The sequence below is a fragment of the Pararge aegeria genome, chromosome 18 (genome assembly GCF_905163445.1).
Source record: "Pararge aegeria chromosome 18, ilParAegt1.1, whole genome shotgun sequence".
In the NCBI taxonomy this organism is placed as follows: domain Eukaryota; kingdom Metazoa; phylum Arthropoda; class Insecta; order Lepidoptera; family Nymphalidae; genus Pararge; species Pararge aegeria.
The window spans coordinates 13,771,569-13,793,539 of record NC_053197.1 but is presented as its reverse complement, the minus strand read 5'-3'; the positions used below and the strand labels follow the sequence as shown (position 1 = coordinate 13,793,539).

At 37.4% G+C, this 21,971-nt stretch overlaps 1 protein-coding gene across 3 annotated transcripts in view; it reads left to right on the top strand.

The window, feature by feature from the left end:
- The window catches only part of LOC120631801 (pyruvate carboxylase, mitochondrial), a 50,282-nt gene extending 29,023 nt beyond the window's left edge, over positions 1-21,259 (top strand). The window contains exons 7-24 of one of the 3 annotated variants that reach the window (XM_039901482.1): positions 703-871; positions 1,819-1,925; positions 3,835-3,959; positions 4,743-4,952; positions 5,443-5,533; positions 6,232-6,367; positions 7,140-7,322; positions 9,899-9,949; positions 11,393-11,642; positions 12,485-12,632; positions 13,021-13,280; positions 14,297-14,511; positions 15,272-15,482; positions 16,380-16,586; positions 17,601-17,709; positions 19,404-19,529; positions 19,999-20,160; positions 20,859-21,259. In XM_039901482.1, coding sequence (XP_039757416.1) covers positions 703-871; positions 1,819-1,925; positions 3,835-3,959; positions 4,743-4,952; positions 5,443-5,533; positions 6,232-6,367; positions 7,140-7,322; positions 9,899-9,949; positions 11,393-11,642; positions 12,485-12,632; positions 13,021-13,280; positions 14,297-14,511; positions 15,272-15,482; positions 16,380-16,586; positions 17,601-17,709; positions 19,404-19,529; positions 19,999-20,160; positions 20,859-21,107 — 3,009 coding nt within the window. In that variant the 3' untranslated portion in view covers positions 21,108-21,259. The remainder of the gene's footprint in view (positions 1-702; positions 872-1,818; positions 1,926-3,834; positions 3,960-4,742; positions 4,953-5,442; positions 5,534-6,231; positions 6,368-7,139; positions 7,323-9,898; positions 9,950-11,392; positions 11,643-12,484; positions 12,633-13,020; positions 13,281-14,296; positions 14,512-15,271; positions 15,483-16,379; positions 16,587-17,600; positions 17,710-19,403; positions 19,530-19,998; positions 20,161-20,858) is intronic. The other 2 variants (XM_039901481.1, XM_039901483.1) reach the window with 2 other exon arrangements.
- Positions 21,260-21,971: the final 712 nt, after the last annotated feature.

The window sequence follows — 21,971 nt, the reverse complement described above, 5'->3', positions numbered from 1 at the left end:
GCTATTAATTGATGTGACAATTCATTAATCTGACAGAGTTATTTTTTTTTTTCTTTTTGACATCAATTAATTTTGCGTATGTAACTATTGTAAAACATTGAATGCCAAATTACTGGCAATAAATACACTATACTAAACCAATATGTAAAAACTTATTATTGACGTGTATTTTGCAATAAATGGTTATATTTTTAAATGATTTATTTGGAGGCCGGTTGGTGGAGTTGGCAGCGACCCTGCTTTCTGGTGGTGTTCAAGGTGGGTCCGATTCCCACAACTGGAAAAAAATGTTTGTGTGATGAACATAAATGTTTTTCAGTGTCTGGGTGTTTATCTGTGCTATAACAAGTATTGATGTGTAGGATATTCTTAAAAAAATATTCATCAGCTATCATAGTACCCATAACACAAGCTACGCTAACTTTGGGGCTAGATGGCGATGTGTGTATTGACGTAGTATATTTATTTATTTATATATTATTAGGTATCCGCCATTTCGTGGCGGCGGCCATCTTGGACCGATTTTCATCAAACACAGCTAAGAACGCTCCCGACTAAAACACCTATAAAAAAAAACAAAATCTGTTCATCCGTTCGGGAGCTACGATGCGACCGACTGACACAAAGACACATCAAACCTATAACAATACGTCGTTTGTGCGTCAGGGGTTAAAAAAAATTTCTTTTTCTTTTATTCTATAGGCCGCTTACGGAGGCGGTGGCCGTGGTATGAGGGTGGTAAGAGAAATGAGCGAGGTTGCCACTTCCTTTGAAAGAGCTTCATCAGAAGCACTCGGTGCCTTCGGGAATGGCTCAATGTTTATAGAACGGTTCATCGAGAGGCCGAGGCATATCGAGGTTCAGTTACTAGGTAAGTTTAAGATTTTCATTTCAAAACAATGTATCTTTCATAGAATTATGAATATACAGAAACCGTGTACACGATTAATATTGATGCATCAAAAACCACTATACTTTCACGGACAGGCGATTAGTCAATTCATCCACTTAGCAGTTGACAGTAATTGTTTTACCTCTAATGTTCGTAAAACGTTTACCATGAAATGGAGAGAATGGAATCGACGGTAAAAGAGCCGTAGCTTAATTGGAGAAAGCGCTCAGGCCGCGATTGCCAGAGAGTCGCAGGTTCAAATCCTGTCGGTTCCGAAAATTTTTACATACATTTTAAATTTATATAAAAATGAGAAAAGTTTGTGAGCTAGCAACATTCCGCGGTGTGAAGCGTGCGTGGGTTTTTTTTTTTCACTGTTTAGGACACAATGCGCGGACACAAATTTTGGAATAATGCCTGAATGAGGATTCTGTCTGTATGTTCTTGATTCTGTGGTATCCTAAAACATTAAGGATATGCTTCCAATGAAATACGAAGAACTGTTATTTTCAATAGAATTCTGATATTTATTACTGATGTTTCATAGACTAGAATAGATACTAGAATAGAGTGAAGGAAGTCGAATTCTGGCTGATGATGTAGCGTAGAAGTACTTGATAACTGTCATAGGCAATGTCATTGAATTTAAAAGGAGAGCTTTCCACCCCGCTTCAATATTACACTTCTCTGAATGGAGAGATAGTCTACCTTAAATGAATCTGTTTTCAGACTTCGTAACAGAATTTTTAAACTTACAACTTAAGCTACGAGGGTTCCAAACGCGCCCTGGTCCAAGAAGAAGCACACACAACAAACTTAGCCGGGTTTTCTTTTTGTTATCACCATCTCAAATTGTCATTTGAAAATATTTAAGAAGAAATTGTTCACAACCAAGCTTTTTAGCATTTTAATGTTTAAATTTATAGGTGACAAAGCTGGAAATGTAGTACATTTATACGAAAGAGATTGTTCGGTGCAAAGGCGACACCAAAAGGTCGTTGAAATTGCTCCCGCCCCAGGACTTGACCCAGAGGTAATATTTTCATAAATCCATAAGAGTATAAGAGCGTTATGTGGCAGTACAGCTCGTCCGGTGAAGGACCTCCGTGGCGTAACGGTGAGCGCTGTGAATTTAAGTAGGAGGTCCGGGTTCCAGGAGAATTTGGGAATTTATAATTTCTGAATTCTCTCTGTTCTGGTCTGGTTGGAGGCTTTGGCCGTGGCTAGTTACCACCCTACCGACAAAGACGAGCCACTAAGCGATTTAGTGTTCCGGTGCGATGTCGCGTAGAAACCGATTAGGGGTATGACTACCATAGTCCCTGACTGTTTAATACCACAGTTCTACAAAGCTTTCCCTAGATGGCGTTGGTGAACGTTATTAATTAATAAGCTCGCGCTATCGTATGTCCCAGTGCATTTTATATGGTCATTGGGTCGCCTGCTTAATTTAGCCCGCTACCATAGACTGCATCATCACTTGCCATCAGGTGAGATTGGGTTAACTTGTAGAGGAATAAAAAAAAGTACTACCGCCATATTGGATAGAAGTAGGCGTTACTTCGCTGAAATCCATAATATTTTATGTAAGGTTAATTTGCTATACTCCGCGAACAGCAGCAGAATATGTATGGTGTAATTTAGAATTACTTCAATCCGTATACTCCACATCAAACAGATCCTCAGCAAAGTACCCTTTACGCACGTTTCGCTCCGAAACCGGAGCATCCTCAGGAGATGTTGACTTTACAATGAATAATTGTTATCAATGTCTTTTTGAGTCCAAGGCTGTCGGTTCGATTACCACAATTGGATAATTTTTGTGTGCTGAACATTTTCAGTGTCTGGGTGTTTATCTGTACATTATAGAAGTATTTATCTATATTATTCATTAATGAATATTTCATCAGTTATATAGAACCCACGATTAAAATTGTAATAAGTTTGAAAGATAGAAACAAGCGAAAAATAAAATCAGAAGAATGACAGCCGATTGGCGCAGTGGGCAGCGACCCTGCTTTCTGAGCCAAGGCTGCGGGTTCCATTCCCACAACTGGAAAATATTTGTGTGATTAACTTGAATGATTTTCAGTGTCTGGGTGTTTATTTGTATATTATAAGTATTTATGTATATAATTCCTAAATATATTCATCACCTTAGTACCCATAACACAAGCTACTTTGGGACTAGATGGCAATGTGTGTATTGTCGTAGTATATTTATTATTTTAGCAGCGATTAGGTCATTGATGATGGGACCCGCCATGCATTGGGGGTCCAAAACCTTGGCGAGAGTGAGGTGAATACGCAAGTGAATCCCGTGCTCTCACTTATAGGTCTATCGAGGGACACACAGAGTTTTTACTGGGTGAAAGTGGGTGGGTGCACATAACTACTCCGTTTCCCCCAACGGAGTGGTATCCGTCAGGCATTTTCTCTGTATAGAAAAAAAAAGAGTATTTTTATTATTATTGTTTTTTTGTCTGTTTGTTTGAAGTATTTATTGCACATACACATTTTATACAAACTAAACACAAATACAGAAGAAACTTAGAAAATAAAATAGAGCGTGCAAAGGCGTGTCTTATCACTAAAGCGATATCTTCCAGACAAGCTTTGAATTTAGGAAAAAACGAAGGAACGGGTTGGTGCAGCAATTGCAGTTTAAAAATATATATCTATATACATATATACACAATAATTATAATAAACTTCTTACTCATAAATTCTAATACAACACACATACTATACATCATATATATAGGTAAGTATATACATATTTAAGCAATATACTACATAGATATAAAATGGTTTTTCAAACGCTTCTTGAAAAAAAAAACATGTTAATTTAATTTATCATTAAGTGAAGCTGTTTTGAAAAAAATGTCTTTAAACCTAACAATGGAATATTCCAGTAAATATCACTATTAAACCATTTTTAGATTCGTAAAAGGATGACAGACTGTGCGATTCACTTGGCGAGGCACGTCGGCTATGAAAATGCGGGTACCGTGGAATTTTTGCTTGACGATAAAGGAAATTTCTACTTCATTGAGGTCAATGCCAGGTAATCTTTTGCTTTAACTGTTTACAATTTTAAAATTCGATTGGTATTAACGCTACAATTATTATAAGCGACTTCAACTTATGTTGTCACACCTTATGTTCAAAATTGGTATTGTTACAAAGAACCCTAATACTAGGAGTGTAAAGCTCATAATCGCGCGTAAACGTAGCGTATGTAGTAAGTTTTTGTGTCGGGCAAAAAGTACCTACGACGCTACAATGTATTTCCGAGAATGGACGAACTTAGAAAGTCATTATTATTACATTCGTGTTTCAAAGACGTGCCGCTAAGCGTTTTAGCGTAACGGTACGATATGCCAATATAACTGCCATGCTACCTAACAGTTAAGCCCGCTACCATATTAGACCGCATCATCACTTACCACCAGGTGAGTCAGGATTAAATTTTAGGGTAGTTAAAAAATAAGTCAGATCTTCTCTTAAATATAGTTCAACGGGTACATACCACAATAATATTTTGGATTTGTCGATATTTCGACCCAGTTGCATGGATCGTGGTCACGACGGGACTGCGAAATACCAGACAGACAGTTCGTGAAATACCGACAAAAAGAACACGAAAGCGGGTAGTCAGATTCTGCCATGACCACGTTCCATGCAACTGGGTCGAAATATCGACAAATCCAAAATATTATCGATGTATGTACCCGTTGAACTATATTTAAGAAATGTTCATTAACCACGAAAATCTTAGTTTAAAATCTTTAAGTCCGATCTCAATTTTGTCATAGACAATCAGACCAATAGTGTTTCAACTCCACAGATTACAAGTAGAGCACACAGTCACAGAGGAGGTGACGGGTATAGATCTCGTCCAATCGCAGATCAGGGTGGCCGAAGGTATGACTCTACCGGAGTTGGGTTTGACGCAAGACCGGATCAAGACGCAAGGATACGCTATCCAGTGTCGGGTCACGACTGAAGATCCGGCAAACAACTTCCAGCCTAGCACTGGTAGAATTGAAGTTTTCAGGTGAGAACGAACATTTTACATTGCTGAAATACAATTTTTTTTTTGTAAACCTTAATGCAATTTACCCGGCTAAGTTTGTTGTGCGTACTTCTTAGACCAGAGCGCGTTTGGAACCCTCGTAGCTTTAGTTATTACCATCCCCTCACAATTATAAATAAATAAATAAATAAATATACTACGATAGTACACACATCGCCATCTAGCCCCAAAGTAAGGTCAACTTGTGTTATGGGTACTAAGATAGCTGATGAATAATTTTTTATGAATACAATACCTAGAATATACAGATAAACACCCAGACACTGAAAAACACTCATGTTCATCACACAAACATTTTACTTTGACTTAGAAAGCAGGGTCGCTGCCGCTGCCACTGTCCAGCTACGGGCCTCTTTTCTGCCGGCCTGGCTCAAAAATAAAGTCCTAGCTCCAATTGCTGAAAGATCTTTTATCGGTGTTGATTTACAATGTAATTGTTTAATTTTAACAGATCCGGCGAGGGTATGGGTATACGTCTGGACTCTGCGTCAACCTACGCCGGCGCTATTATCTCACCGTACTACGATTCCCTGCTAGTCAAAGTAAGTAGCGGATTGTCGTATGACAGCAAACAATCTCATTATAGAAGTTTATATTAGGCTTGCAGAATAAATATCGTTGTTTTTATATTTGATTAGCGGTCCCTCGCGACTGCGTTTGCGTATAAGTCAACCTTTATGAATAGAGATATGCTGTAGCTTTTTGTGAATTTTTAAAGGGGGGGGGGGGCCTAGTCAGCAGTGCCGTGCATAGCCCTTGGACCCCCTGGGTCCAATGCACAAGGGGTTTAGCACAGACATAAAGTAAAATTAAAATTTAGATTTTAGGTAATTTAAAGTGATATTTTTGATTGATCGAATACTATCGTCTATCTAATGCAAATTGAATAAAAGTACATACCCTGACTTAGAAGTGTTTCCGCACATAACCAGATGGCGCTTCCATATATTTTTTTTCATAGTGTATTTTTTATTACAAAACTTTAACTTTCCTGTCTGAAGGCTCTGTAAGACCCTGAGGGTAGGGTATGCACTGCTTATTTGCATATATGCAATGCACGCAACTGCTAGTCATACATTGACAAACAGATTAAAATTCATCCGTTTACACAGCACACGCGGCTTAAGCTCTAAAAAGAAAAAAAAACCTCGATTGTTCATTGGTGCTATGCGCCTGTTCATTTTAGCTTGATGATACACACATTGGAATGTTTAACCTCAACATGAATGTTTTATCGTAGGTTATATCTCACGCTCAAGATTTATCAGCATCGGCCGCAAAAATGAACCGAGCACTTCGGGAATTCCGTATCCGAGGCGTCAAGACCAACATCCCATTCTTGCTCAACGTGCTAGAGAACCAGAAGTTTTTGAACGGTACGTGCTTAGTTTGATTTTGTAAAAATAAAATTAATCACAAATCACACAAATTCAAAAATTGATACCTACCTTAAGTTAGACTTAGTAATTCAAAGTTTAATTATTTACCCACTTTATAAAATTACTTTGTCAAATCCAAAGCGTTGAAATCTTATCTCATAAATAAACGAACAGTCACACTATACGATTGCTATTGGAAAGAGTATCAGCTTGATGCCCTGGATTCGGTGGATCGCCGTGCTAGAAGGCTCATCGGTGACCTGGCCAATAAAAAACTTCAGAGTTTAGAACATCGTCGCAAGGTTGCCTGCCTTTCGGTATTCTATAGGATATATTTCGGAGAGTGTGCTCAAGAACTATTTTATCTAGTTCCCCACTCGCCTTTTTACCATCGAACCGCGAGGCACCGTAAGGATCTGCATCCCTAGGTGGCCGATATACCGCGGACGCGTACGAAGCGCTTCGCATCTTCGTTTCTGATCCGCACCGCTAGGATCTGGAATGCCCTTCCAGCTTCCATTTTTCCCAGTGCCTACAATATGAGTACCTTCAAATCAAGAATGAATAGGCATCTTCTAGGCAAGCTTACCATTAGGTGTGATTGCAGTCAAGCGCTCGTCTATAAACATAAAAAAAGAGTAATTATTATGACGGACGTGCGTTTACAATATTTTTATAGTTATTTATTATTATATTTTGTTATTTAAATTTATCTTTTTATATTTTAATAACTGGGTTTATAATAACTGGGTTTGTTATTTTACTCCAGGAGCCGTGGACACTTACTTCATCGATGAGCATCCTCAACTCTTCATGTTCAAAGCCTCCCAAAACCGCGCTCAGAAGATCCTGAACTACTTGGGCCAAGTGATGGTGAACGGACCTGCCACACCGTTGGCCACGCAAATACCGCCTTCCGATGTGAAGCCTTACATTCCTTCAGTGCCATTGGGTAAGTGTTCAAACATTTGCAGTGATTGGTGAATTTGACCAGTCAAAAATTGTGCAGTTAGAATGAATTAATTAATTACGTTTTGCTAGACCCTGGTTCTAAATATCTAATTCCTGAATGAGTTATCAGAAGATATCGATTTTTGTTACTGTTTATATAAAATACTACCTGTTTCCCGCGATTTCGTCTGCATTTGTTTCAGAAATCTTTCAGTCTGATTTCTGCGCTAAATAGTGTCCTTTGCTTTTACCCGCGATACTATCTATCTCCTTGCCAAATTTTATCGAAATCTGTAAATTGGTTTAAGTATGTTACACAAAAAACCTTGATTTGGAATTTATGATATTGGTAAAGATAAACAGGATATTTCTGATTCATTTCGATAAAAACAGGTTTTGTCGAAATTTCGGTAAATACAGATCTTGTTATTGCATACTCATAAATATTAAATTCTTAACCCCTTATTAATAAGCGTGGTGTAGCATTGGATAAGTTTCGCAGTGTTTTGTCACGCAAGCAACATGGAAAAGGATAAGTTTATCGGTAGATATAAGCGCGGGATACAGTCTCCTGCCTTTCCTTGCCATACTCTGAGAGTGTATTTAATTATGGGAGGGGATATACGTTTTGTCGCTAAGGACAAAGTACTAAGTTTATTAATAAGGGGGTTAGAGTAGAAGCCAACTATCGAAAAAGGTAGTCATTTGAAATGATTTACCTCCACTAATTTTAACTGATTGTCGAATTTAGTAATGTTCTATTGAGTTTTAGTTTTGTTTTACTAACTCAGCACAAAATGAAACATTTTATACTCACACTAATGTAATGTTTTATTATTAATATACAATATAAGGAGAACGGTTTTGTATATGTACCCTTTCTAACCTTTAAACGCAACCATTCGTTCCAGGAGAAAAGCTATATTGTAGTAAAGGCCCGTTTCAAACTTGACAGATTTCCTATACGACAACTATGAAAAAAAATATTTGCATAAAGAGCTTGCAGTCTGGCATTTATTCTGCCGCTGGCTTTAATATGCGCAGTCGCAGTCACACAATGCGTGCTGTACGCAGTTTGTGCGTTTTGGTCGTCCGGCGTTCTATCAGCTGCCGATTAGACACTAAAGTATGGGCTATATTTGAGCAGCAGCAGCAGGGCTCGTTGGCAGCAGTCGTTGTAAACCATTTATTGCTCGGAGTCAGCTAGCCGAAAGTCAGTGCAAACTAATCACCTAATTTGTTATACACAGTCTTATGGTCACTTCGTGGCAAGAGTATCATTAAGTAAGGTTAGTTTAGCTGTCTTTATGAAGAGACGACGCGATACGTTATACATTCCTGGTACTCAAAGGCTACCTACCACCACTCAAAATAATCGAAATTACGTATTCTATGATATTATTGACACCCAACGGGACATGATGGCTCCAAATTATAACTTAAAAGTTATAACTCAATGCAATGGTCTAATTATACTTCCCAAGATAGAATCCAAATAAAAACACTTATTTATTAATTTTTGGTATCTCACTTGTATTGCAGTGTTACTAACATGCAAAAAATATAACTTCTTAATATATTTGGAATATTTTTTTTTTCAGTCCGTTCGGGTTATGGTAGGTCTAAAACGATATATCGAAATGTCTAATTACTGGTCTAGATACGGCACTTCTTCAGCTTATACAAGCCTAAATTATTTTTTTTCTTATTATTGGAGAACTACACAGAATATAAACTAATCTAGGAAGCAATATCAATGTCGACTTGTCTACATGTGGGATGGTTGTCACTTTCATTTAAAAAAAACATCCTTCATTGCTGGATCCCAAAATTGTTAATTATGACAAAAATGTTGTGGGACATCTTGGAAATATGTGGTTAGGGATTGTCTAATAATTACGTCATAAGAGATCAAGAAAACTTGACACACGTTAGTTTGTGACCTCACAACGAATATTACAGCGACGATTTAATTGTTAAAGACTATTAACGTAACCGTAATTGAGTCTATGAAGATGATTTATCGTACGTAGTCAAACAGAAATGCAAATAGTACAAAGAATTTATTTCATCAAAAAGTATACCATTTTTGTATACCATTTACAAAATATGTAAAAAGGAGTAGGATGATTTGCAAAAAAGCTCTCGCATTTTGTCGGTCTATAAAGATGATTTATCGTACGTAGTCAACCAGAGATGTAAATAGTACAAAGTATTTATTTCATCATAAGGTATACCATTTTCGAAATACATATGTCAAAAGGATTACGGTGATTTGCAAGAATGAGCTGGAGCAAACATTGCTCGATCTACGATGTCGATCTGCGCAGAAGCTTATCACGCGAAACATGAAATGGCGTAATTTTTGGATGATCCCTTTTATGTCTTTTACTTTCATAAGTGTCCATTAATTGTGTGCGTCTTTTAAACTAACACTTTGAAGGGACTTTAATTAAATCTTTTTCGTTACGGATAAATGATAATCCGTGAAATTTCCGCTATTTTAATTTGCGTGGCACCTCCCATTAACATTTGCACTTGCCACATTTTTTTTTTTACTAATCATTATTTTCACAGACCTTTCACCTGAGGCCATAAAAAGACAGGAAATGACAGGTGAAAATACAGGTAAGACGTTTGTTCCTAATACATTGTGTTTGATAATATGGTCCAAAGATTGAAATCTTTAGATATTTTGTCTGTGCTATATTTTGCTGTGATACTTTAGGCCTATTTGACTAAAGGGAGTTTGGATTTTGAATTATGACGCTAAATATCTTTTGTGGCGGGTCAGAGCGGCTTTTAGCGTCCCGACGCGTAACTAGCTTATAATCGATCTTTCCGGGGATAATTAAATTACGTTTTTTTACTTTTCTTAAATTCTGTTTTTATAATGCCAAATTTATTTATTCTTTTATACACATTTTGTATTGAAAATAGTTTTGATGTTTCGCTTTTTGAATTAGAACATATCTAAGGATTTGAATCTTTGATGATTTACGTTTTGCATGATTGGGTTTTTTTGTGTGTAGTGTAACAAAAGTTTATCTATGATTAAACGAAACATAGCATTTTATTTGGTTCATTTCTTCAAACTTATCCTGAAACTTCTGTATAGCGAAGTACATTTAATTGTTCATACAAACATAAACATTTTACTTTCGTATTTGTTTTATTTCATCAATTTCAAGGAGACGCATAAATCAAATAAAAGGAATCTCATGTCTGCAACAAATATCTAGTGCAAATTGGTTTACGCTGGTAAAAAAAAAAATATTTATTTAACATATGTTAACTAAATGTCGTTAACATTATTATTTACTTTTTCGTACATTTATACAGTAGCAATATGTTAAATTAAATTTTATTATTAATTTAGCTTTTTAAGACGAAAGGTCCTTAAAACTTTTTATTAAAGCAATGTTTATTTACAGCTGATTTTATCTTCAGAACTTGCACTAAAATCATTATTATCAACCTATTACCGACCCATTACAGCACACGGGTCTCCTCACAGAATAAGGGTATAGTCCACATCTGTGCAGATTTGTAGACTTGGTAAACTTTGAGAACTCTCAGGCATGCATGTTTTCTAACGATGTTGTCCTTGAATTGAAGCAGTAATAGCCCAGTGGTTAGAACTTCGGCTTGACTATCGGGGGGCCGAGTTCGAATCCCAGCAAGAACCTCTCTAACATTTCTAAGTGTATTTTAAGTAATTAAAGTATCACTTTCAACGGTGAAGGAAAACATCGTGAGCCAACCTGCATGCCTGAGAGTTCTCCATAATGATGTTCTCAAAAGCATCTGAAGTCCACCAGTCCGCACTGGGCCAGCGCGGTGAACTACGGCCTTAACCCTTCTTATTGTGGGAGGAGACCTGTGCCCTGTAATAATGGGTCGATATGATGATGATGATCGCAAAAGGACGGTCAAGGACAACATCGTGATATTTTAATTGCTTAAAAAAAACTAAAATAAGTGTGGGTAATTTGAAAAAATTGACAGTTGAAAAGAAAACGATTTATTAGAGTTGATTTCTACATTTCATGAACCTGCTACCCCCAACAGCTGTCAAGCCACCGAAGGGCTTCAAGGAAATCCTCAAAGAAGGTGGTCCAGAAGCCTTCGCGAAAGCGGTTCGAGAGAATAAAGGGCTTCTGCTCATGGACACAACATACAGGGATGCCCACCAGTCTCTGTTGGCGACTCGCGTGAGGACACACGATCTATTGGGCGTATCTCCTTACGTGGCACATAACTTCAGCAATTTGTACTCTTTGGAGAACTGGGGTGGAGCTACCTTCGATGTTGCTCTTAGGTAAGTTTCTAGGTCATGAATTGGTAGATTACTTCAAATTTTGCGGCAAAACCTCGGGCAGATGCTATAAAAGGGACAAAAACTCCTGTACGGGTTATCAAAACTTTTATTACCTCGTATTATGCCTATCCTTAAGAATTGTTTAAATCATAAAATTAAAAAAAAACCAAATTCATTTATTTTAAGTAGGCCTTGTTTGTGCAGTTTTGAAACGTCAAGTATTGTCTGTTTGTAGTTACTCTACCACCGGTTCGGAAAGCAGATTCTACCGAGAAGAGCCGGCAAGAAAATCATTAGTTGCTCTGTTCTAACATCAACATTTAAAATCATTTATCTTGCGGGAGATGAGAGCGAAGCCGGCTGCTTCCAATCTACCTTGTCATTAAGAAATTCATCAGATGTAAAGTAACCTCGCTGTATTAGTTGTGTTTTTACACCTTTTTTAAATATATGCATTGGTATGTCCAAAATTACCCTAGGAATCATGTTGTAAAAGCGAATATTCAACCCCACAAAGGAGTTCTGCACCTTTCACAGACGATATGCAGATATCACTAATTTAGGTTATACTCAAGATTCTTTTCATTTTATATCATCTGCCCTCTTAGCGTATAATGTTTAAATGTGTATAATTTCCTGAGTCATTATTAATCCTAAAATATTTATGCTTAAAGGCTGTTTTCAATGTTTTAAAAATGCTTTAAAAGTTTTGTTGAATTGGTGGTAATTTGTAAATATGACACGCAGGTATAGTTAAAAGTTTACGTTAATATTGTTAACGCCATGTCGTGCTATGTCTTTTATAAATCTATTCTTTAATAGCGCGGGTTCTACTGTTTTAGGTTCCTCCACGAATGTCCTTGGGAGAGGTTGGAAGATATGCGCAGACTGATTCCCAACGTACCTTTCCAAATGTTGCTGCGAGGAGCAAACGCTGTCGGCTACACCAACTATCCTGACAATGTCGTCTTTAAATTCTGTGAAATGGCGGTAAGATGGCTTTAGTGCTTTATGTTCAGTCATCTAGACTTTTCTAATTTGATATACTCAAGTGGTATTACGTAATATAAAAAAAATGCTTTTATAACTTAATCAAAAGTTATCTTTTTTTATACCTTTGGTTCTTTTAGACGGCTACACAAAGAGAAAACTCAGGATAGTTTAAATTGAAGAAATGATAAATCTTGGTAAAAATGGGTAAAATACGCTTAAAAATCAAGGGATTTGCGCACACCATTCAAAAACATTTCTACTTCGTACGCATTGCAAAATAAAATTGAAATGGTCCAACATTCCAGTTCGAAAATATTAATCATAAGTTTGACTCAAAGTAATATCAAAATATGTAGTGGATCTTCAAATATCTCCTCCTTTTTAGGTTAAATCCGGCATGGACGTGTTCAGAGTTTTCGACTCGCTAAACTACCTGCCGAACTTAATCCTCGGTATGGACGCGGCGGGTAAAGCCGGTGGCGTGGTGGAAGCTGCCATTTCATATACAGGGGACGTATCGGATCCCAACAAGAAGAAATACGACCTCAAATATTACTTGAATCTTGCCGACGAGTTGGTGAAGGGTGGAACGCACGTTCTAGCTATCAAGGACATGGCTGGTCTGTTGAAGCCACAGGCGGCCAAGTGAGTATTACACTGTAATGTGTTGTATAAAACACGAGTGAAGTGTAAGTGGGATCTCATAGGCAAGCGCGTCCTATCCTAGGCTGCATCATCTCTTACCATCAGGTGTGATTGCAGTCAAGCGAATTACGAAATAATATGCATAAGTATATTTCGTAAGGAATCACCCTGTAAAAGTATTAAATAAAAAGAAGCATATTTATTTTTACATACAAACTAATTCAAAACATTTTAAGTGTTTATTTATGACAACCCTATTGAAGATAAAAAGCCGACACATGCATAGTACCTACGCTACGCGACGCTTACCTAATAAAGTGACATGATTTTAATTCTGCATGTGATGTTAGGACTGTATCTGATTTATTTCAGTTAAAACTATTGAAATGGTTTACTCGAAGGTTTTCGGTTTCACAGATAAGTCTCAGAGTACATAATGGTTCTAAAGCCTGTGAAGTAATTACGGTTTTCATTTACACGTTGTATATAGAAAAAGTGTACATTAGACAAATTTATTTACTGTATACATTAATTATTGTTATATAATGTGTACATAAATTAATAAACGTTAATGGCTTATTGGACTATAACGTTTTTAACTGAATTTCTAAAAGGTGGAATTAACTAAATTCAAGACTCAAATCAAGGTTGCGACTTGCGTTGTGAGGTTTAAGAAGTTTAACTTCTTTGGTTAATAATAATAATAATAATTTATTGTTAATAATTGGTTGCGTTATAAAAATCTGATTATATGAGTGAATTTTTCCCAATGTGACACAAGATATGTTGCTAATTTAGATATCTCTATACGAGCTATATCATAACAACGTTTTAAAGACTTTTTAATTTGTGCTCCTTATATTCCCACAACGCGGGTCCTTTTTTTTTTATTCCACATCTAGTTAGCCCAATGTGAGTTTAAAATGATAGCGGGTTAATGTATTAAAGGTATAGCAGTTATAAAATACGCATACCACCAGTCTATTTAGTTTATTCATCGAAGATTCTGTGTCCAGGCTACTTATAACTGCAATCCGGGACAAGCATCCATCTGTACCTATCCACGTGCACACTCACGATACATCGGGCGCGGGCGTGGCGTCAATGCTGGCGTGCGCGGAAGCGGGTGCGGACGTGGTGGACGTGGCCGTAGACTCGATGTCCGGAATGACCAGCCAGCCGAGTATGGGAGCATTGGTTGCCTCGCTGCAAGGCACTCCTCTTGATACCGGTAAGTTTAGTTTGATTACGCCTCGTTTAAGATAGAAATATGATTTTAATGCTTCTTTATTTGCTACTTAGGTAATTCGTTCAAAGTAATGAATTGTCACGATTGACATGTTGGAGATGTCTCTTAAATAGTTCAATGTTTAAAGGATTTGCTTTAGCCTCTTGATTTAAATGACAATGTGAGATGTTGTTAGCAAAAATAACACCCGACGTAGTTTTTTTTATGCTTCTTCTTAGATAGGTTTGTAGCTCTCGCAGCTTTAGTTGAAAGTTTACAAATGTAGTTATTGCCATCATCTCACTATCATGTCCACACATTATTATTATTGTCTTCAATATAATGTACAAGAGACTAATAATAGTATTGCAATATTATAATTATTGTACTCTTGTACATGATATTGGGTATATTTCTTCAAGGCGAGATCGTAGAGTAACTGTCTTACTAGACCAGAATTACGCAACAGCTCTCCATAGTTGCAAATTTTTATGTTTTCTAACTGTAATTTATCACTGAGACTGGCATTATGGGTCTGTGGTTATCACTGAATATGTATCAAAACAAATACACATCAAGATGTGTGAATTTTTTAGTCAATAATTTATTAAAACATGCATTGTTGTAATGTACACAACGATCCATTGTGTTATAAATAGAAAAAAAAGTAAAGTAAAGCCTGTTCTTTTGTAACAAACATTTGAAGCACTCTAGGCGGAATAATTGTCTATTTTCTCATGAATAACCTAACCTGTTTCTTCAGGAATTCCACTACAAACGGTATCCGAATACTCAGCATACTGGGAACAGGCTCGCACTTTATACGGCCCGTTCGAATGCACCGCCACAATGAAGTCCGGCAACGCTGATGTTTACCTCAACGAGATACCCGGAGGTCAATATACGAACCTACAGTTCCAAGCCTTCTCGTTAGGACTCGGCAGCCAGTTCGAGGAAGTAAAGAAGGCATATAGGTGACTGATTAGAATATCTAAAAAATATCTTAAGATTTAACAGGGCTGAGTTTAAAGAAATCCTTTTGTAGTTGACTTTCAAAACCTCGATAACAAAGATTTGCTCGCTCTCAATAGTATACTTGAACAACAGAGTAAAATGGATATTAATAACACTGGATTAAAGATCAAATTGACCTACAATCCTTACAAGTCAGTACAGAATTTTCGACTTTAAAGTGAGTGATATTAGATCCATTTTGCTTTGGCGATACACATTGTGTCTCATATAGACTTTCTTCATTCAATCCTACGACTACTACAAGGCACGGTTCCCTCTTTTAGAATGAGAAGGGTTCGAGTCGTAGCCGCACCACGCTGGCTACACTTTAAGAACATTTTGGAGCATGTTACGTTTGCTCACGATGTTTTCCTTCACTGTTAAAGCAAGTGATATTTAACTGATTCAATTAAAAACGCGGCATTCCTGGCATCGAACTCGGGCCTGCCGAAAGGAAAGCCGCAGCTTACCTTCGAGGTAATCGCCTCTTTTAGCTTATTAGAATAGTCTCTCTTGGACAAGTTTAAATCATTAATCAATTAAAAAGTTTAAATCATAATTGGATGGCCGTCTGGCGCAGTGGGCAGCCATTCCCACCACTGGAAAATGCTTGTGTGATTAACATAAATGTTTTTCAGTGTCCGGGTGTTTATCTGTATACTATAAGTATTTATGTGTATTATATTCATAAAAATATTCATCAGCTATCTTAATACCCATAACACAAGCTACGCTTACTTTGGGGCTAGATGGCGACATGTGTATTGTCGTAATATATTTATTTTTAATCATCGACCATAATTCCTGGTACAGAGGGATCACAACCTAAATTCGCGGCTCGCTTATTTTTCTTACAGAGAAGCGAACCTTCTGCTTGGGGACATAATCAAAGTAACCCCATCGTCCAAGGTCGTCGGTGATTTCGCACAGTTCATGGTACAGAACAAACTCACCGCTGCAGATATTGAAGCTAGAGCCGAGGAACTGTCCTTCCCCAAATCCGTTGTGGAGTTCTTCCAAGGTGCCATCGGTATACCTTATGGAGGATTCCCAGAACCGCTCAGGTAACTGGATAAATCTTTTGGTATTTTTGGGCAGTTTAATTCTTTCGTAATAATATAATACTAGTTAATTGAAAACACACTGATAGCTTAATAAACTCTACATGTTTTTAATGGAATTTCTTTATAAATTAAGAGGGCGACTTTAAAAGAAAAGTTAAATATTTCTTTATTCTAATAGGCACATATATGGCACTTTCGATGCGTACATTACATGTAAAATATAACATAGAAGTGAGTTGATGGCGATAACTAAATTCGTCAACTTAAAACTAAAGGTACGAGGGTTCCAAACGCGCCCTGGTCTAATAATCCCACAACAAACTTTTTTTTTTGTTATCACCATCTCACATTGTCACTTACAACTATTGAAGAAGCAACCTGGTTAGAGCAATAATTTACACCCAAGCATTTATATCGTATAGTATATTCGTGACCTTGGGATAATAATATACGGCTATTAACGTTAAAGTCACGTGGTGCATTATTAAATTAATTTGTATATGCTAGAAAAATTGCTATGATTGATGCCTACAATATCCTATATGTGTCTAGTTATGCTTTTTAAATATATTTATTAGTAAATGATATTTTGCACGCCTCATAAGCGAAGCGGAAGCGGAAAGTCAGTTTACGCACACCGAGTGATTCTCCAACTTAAAATGTCATTTTTTTTATTCTTTATTGCTTTTATAAGTGAATATAAATAGACAAATGTTGAGAAAAAACACTATTTTTAAAACTCATGATATTTTTAAATCTCTTTTTATTATTTAAACTAATTAAGAAATTGTTCTGTCTTGGACGTCCGTGTGTTTGTATGTGCGGATCCCGTATATTGTGGTCACGATAACGAGCGAGCGGTTTTTTTTTATAGGCTTCAGTATTTTGAGGAATAGATGCCTATTAATTTTCACGTTATAATTAGATGTAGTTTAATTATTATTTAATAAATTAAATGAGAATGAGGCGTGCAGTTTTGGATTTTCCAACAATTTTTTAATGCTGTTATTTCAGATCAAAGATACTAAAAGACATGCCCAGAATTGAAGGCAGGCCTGGACAAGAACTTGCACCCCTAGACTTCGACAAGCTGAAACAAGACATCAAAGAAAACTATCCAGAGGTAACCACAAATTCGAGTAATTCAACGCAATATAGGCAATATTATATAAGCAAACAAACCTCTCTATAGAGGATATCGTGAGGTTCACAAAAGAGAGGTAGGTTTCATGGGGGGGCACCAGTTAACCTGTGTCTCAAACATGGGGAATAGGGTGGAATGGTCCTTACAGAGATCACCCGTCTGGCAATGGCATCCCCTCAATAAATATATAACCACTCTTCATCACCTCGTTGGCTTATTAACCAACTCACTACTAGATACAAGACTCTCCTATTGCAGGATAAGTGTAAGTGTTAAGGCACTCACTGCCAGTGACGTGCATAGAAGGTATGCAGATGAATGAATGAATGAATGAATACATTCTTATTGTACACCAAAGAAAAAAGTAGTACAGATGATATAAAATGAAGAAAATCTCCAGTAAGAGTTATAAAAAACTTAAGTATAGGCGTTGTGAGAGTTATAAAAAGCCTACCCTTAAGTATTTATAAATCGAATTGGAGATTTTCTTCATTTTATATTATCTGCATACAGCGGCGTGCATAGCCCTTGGACCCAGGGTATGCAAAGGTTTTTAGCACAACATTTTAGTTACAAAACTTCATTGGTCCTATCTGAAGGCTCTGTAAGATCCTGAGGGTAGGGTATGCACTGCTTATTTGCATATATGCAATGCACGCCACTGTCTGCATACCCTGTGCATCCTCTCTGTGCACGCCACTGCTCACTGCGTATTTTTGGTTATTTCTTTTGAAGTATTAACATAAGGAAGAAGTTCGGTAACAAAAGTTTTTCATTATTACGAATACTATTATACTGCGTCGACATAGTACCTCATTTATAATTATCCCACATAATTTAAAACATAAAGAAATGTACACTACTAATGTTGAACCATCAAAAACCACTCCACTTTAGTAGTGTTTTTCGAACAGGTGGTTAAACACTTTATTCCATTTAGCAGTTAGTGTCAGTTATCTAATGTTCTCAATGTTTACCATAAAATGAGGAAAATGGGAAAAGTTTGTGAGCTAGCAACATTCCGCGGGCGTGGAGTGAGATGTGCGCGGGGCGTTTTGACCGTTTTTTGACACAATGCATGTGTGTATCTTCTTATTTCTGTGAAGTAGCCTAATATATAGTCGGTGACACTAATTAACCTCAAATGAAAATGCACCTGATGTTATGGTTGTCATTGCGTATTTTTTTTGGTACAGTTGTATCTCAAAGTATTCATCTCAGAAAAAAGTTGTAAAACAAAAATTCTGTGTGTATTACCGTGGGTTATATCTTTTAATTTAGTACCTTCTTTAGCACACCAACCCGCATTGAGGCAGGGTGGTGGGTCTTTTTTTTTAACCGTAGCACCTATAATAGAGGGGTCTGTGCCCAGCAGTCAGACGTCAATAGCCTGCAGGTTATGGGACACCTTTAAAAATTGGCGCAGTGGGCAGCGACCCTGCTTTCTGAGTCCAAGGCTATTGGTTCGATTCCCACAACTGGAAAATGTTTGTGTGATGAACATGAATGTTTTTTTCAGTGTTTATATTGTATATTATAAGTATTTTATGTATGTTATTCATAAAAGTATTCATCCGTCATCTTAGTACCCTTAACACAAGCTACGCTTACTTTGGGGCTAGATGGCGATGTGTGTATTGTCGTAGTATATTTATTGTTATTTTTATTATTAGGTTACAGACCAGGATGTGATGTCGGCTGCAATGTATCCTCAAGTGGCGAACGACTTCTTCCGCATCCGGGACAAGTATGGACCCGTCAAGCATCTAGACACTAAGACCTTCCTCGTTGGACCTTCCGTAAGTTATCACCTGAATATCTTAACTTCTGGAGAAAATTCAATACCTAGATCATAATTTTTCGGTAGCTAGTGGATAATGAGTCGGATTAAAGGTTTTGACGAAAGCCCATAAAAGTTTTTCTGTATCTGCTATTCCGCTCTAATAGGAGCGCTTCCTACTGATTTCATCTGTGGACCTAAACAATCCAGGAATTCCCTAAAACACTAAAAACAAAAAACATAATCAGTCAGACATTATCGACTTGCGTATTTTAACGCTAACCAATTAATAAACGCAAGCAATAAAAAAATGTGTATATACTTTTTAGTTGGTAAAAAAATTATCATCCAAGTAGGTTTTTTTTAAACATAAAAAAAAAATATATCAACTGTCTATACTTGGTGTACATGTCTAGTGTCTTGTTATTAATGTTTCTATGGCTATTTCGTGGCATTAAACGATTAAAATGTTATTTTTTTTTCTACAGGTTGGCGAAACAATCGAAGTGAAGATCGAGCGAGGCAAAACGTTAGACATCAAGACTTTGGCCATCTCTGAGGAGATGACGGCTGCCGGTGAAAGAGAGGTGTTCTTTGAGCTGAACGGACAACTGAGATCTGTGTTCATCAGAGATGAACAAGCTAGCAAGGTGAGCATTAAAAGCAAGATTAGCGACCTCCCTGGCGCAGCGGTAACTGCTGTGGTTTTAAGTTTGAGGTTCAGGTTCGATTCCCGGAAGGGAAAATTTGGGAATTTATTATTTCTGAATTTTTCTGGTCTGGTCTGGCCGTTCTAGTTACCACCCTACCGACTGCGACCGTTCCGCTAAGCGATTTAGTTCCGATGCTATGTCGCGTAGATACCGATTAGGGGTATGACTACCATACTCCCTAACAGGTTAGCCCGCTATCATCTTAGACTGCACCATCACTTACCACCGTTACCACTTTACTGTTGAAACACCCTGTAAAACCCTGTAAAAATATTGAAATCAAAAGAAACATAGTTATTTTTCCATACAAACTAATTGAAAATTACTGACAACCCTACTGAAGAGCAAAGACCAACACGCGCATAGTACCTACTAAAGTGACACGTAGAAGAAGACACTAGGTACGTGTCTTCTTCGTGTGTCGTGATAAAGTGACAGGAGTCACTTCATTTTAATACTGCATGTGATTCGGTCTCACAGATAAGTCTTTAAAGTAATATTTCGGTTTTCATATAATCGTTGTATAAACACATGTGAACTCTACCAATCCGCATTTGGCCAGCGTTGTGGACTACGGTCTTTAAATCTTTTCACTATGATGACAATAATAAATAAATAACTTTTGTTGCTTTCAGGAAATGAAGATCCACCCTAAGGCAGTGAAGGGCGACAAGAACCAAGTTGGGGCTCCGATGCCCGGAACAGTCCTGACCATCAAGGTCAAGGAGGGCGACCACGTGGACAAGGGGCAACCCATAGCGGTACTGTCTGCGATGAAGATGGAGATGATTGTCCAAGCGCCAATGGCTGGCACCGTCAAATCCGTGGCCATCACAAACGGTCAGAAACTCGAGGGAGACGATCTCATCTGCACCATCGAATAGGTATACCACCGTTGTCTTCAGAGTGCCAAGTGTTAAGATTTACTACCTTCGTTTACTTATACGATCGCGTGAAAGTTAAATCAAGTTACAATACTGGAACACTAGATGTCGCTCTTTCGATACCATATAACAACAAAGACGTGCCGCTAAGCGATTTAATGTTCCGGTGCGATGTCGCGTAGAAACCGATTAACAGGTTAGCCCGCTACCATCTTAGACTGCATCATCACTTACCACCAGGTGAGATTGCCGTCAAGGGCTTACTTGTAGTGGAATAAAAAGATCATCATTATCACCATCATCTCAACCAATCGACGTCAACTGTCTTTTGTAGGGAGTTCCCAGCGACTCGCTTGATGACATCGTTCGACCTCGTTGGGGGCGACCCACGTTGCGTTTACAGGTGCGGGGTCGCCATTCCAGCACCTAAAGACCCACCGTCGTTAAAATAATAAAAAGATAATATATATGTATATATATAAATCGTATGTCTATCATATATAACAATGGTATCCAAGGACCGCGATCTAGTTACAATACTGGAACACTAGATGGCGCTTTTTCGATACTATTTAAATCGTATGTAATATATTATATGGTATCGAAAGTACGTTTACTTTCGAATAAGTAAAAATGCGTTGTAAATCCCACACCTGGCACCCGGTAGCAGATGACAGCACGGCTGGTATGGACAAAAATTATATCCCTTAAAGGGATAAAATTATTTACCACCTACCTAAGCACTGAACAGAGAATAGAATTTTACCCCCGTCTATTCGCTGATTATTTGGATATCATTTTCACTCACGCACCAATTCTTAAAAAAGCTATCGTATAGAACCATTAACGGCCCACTACAGGGCA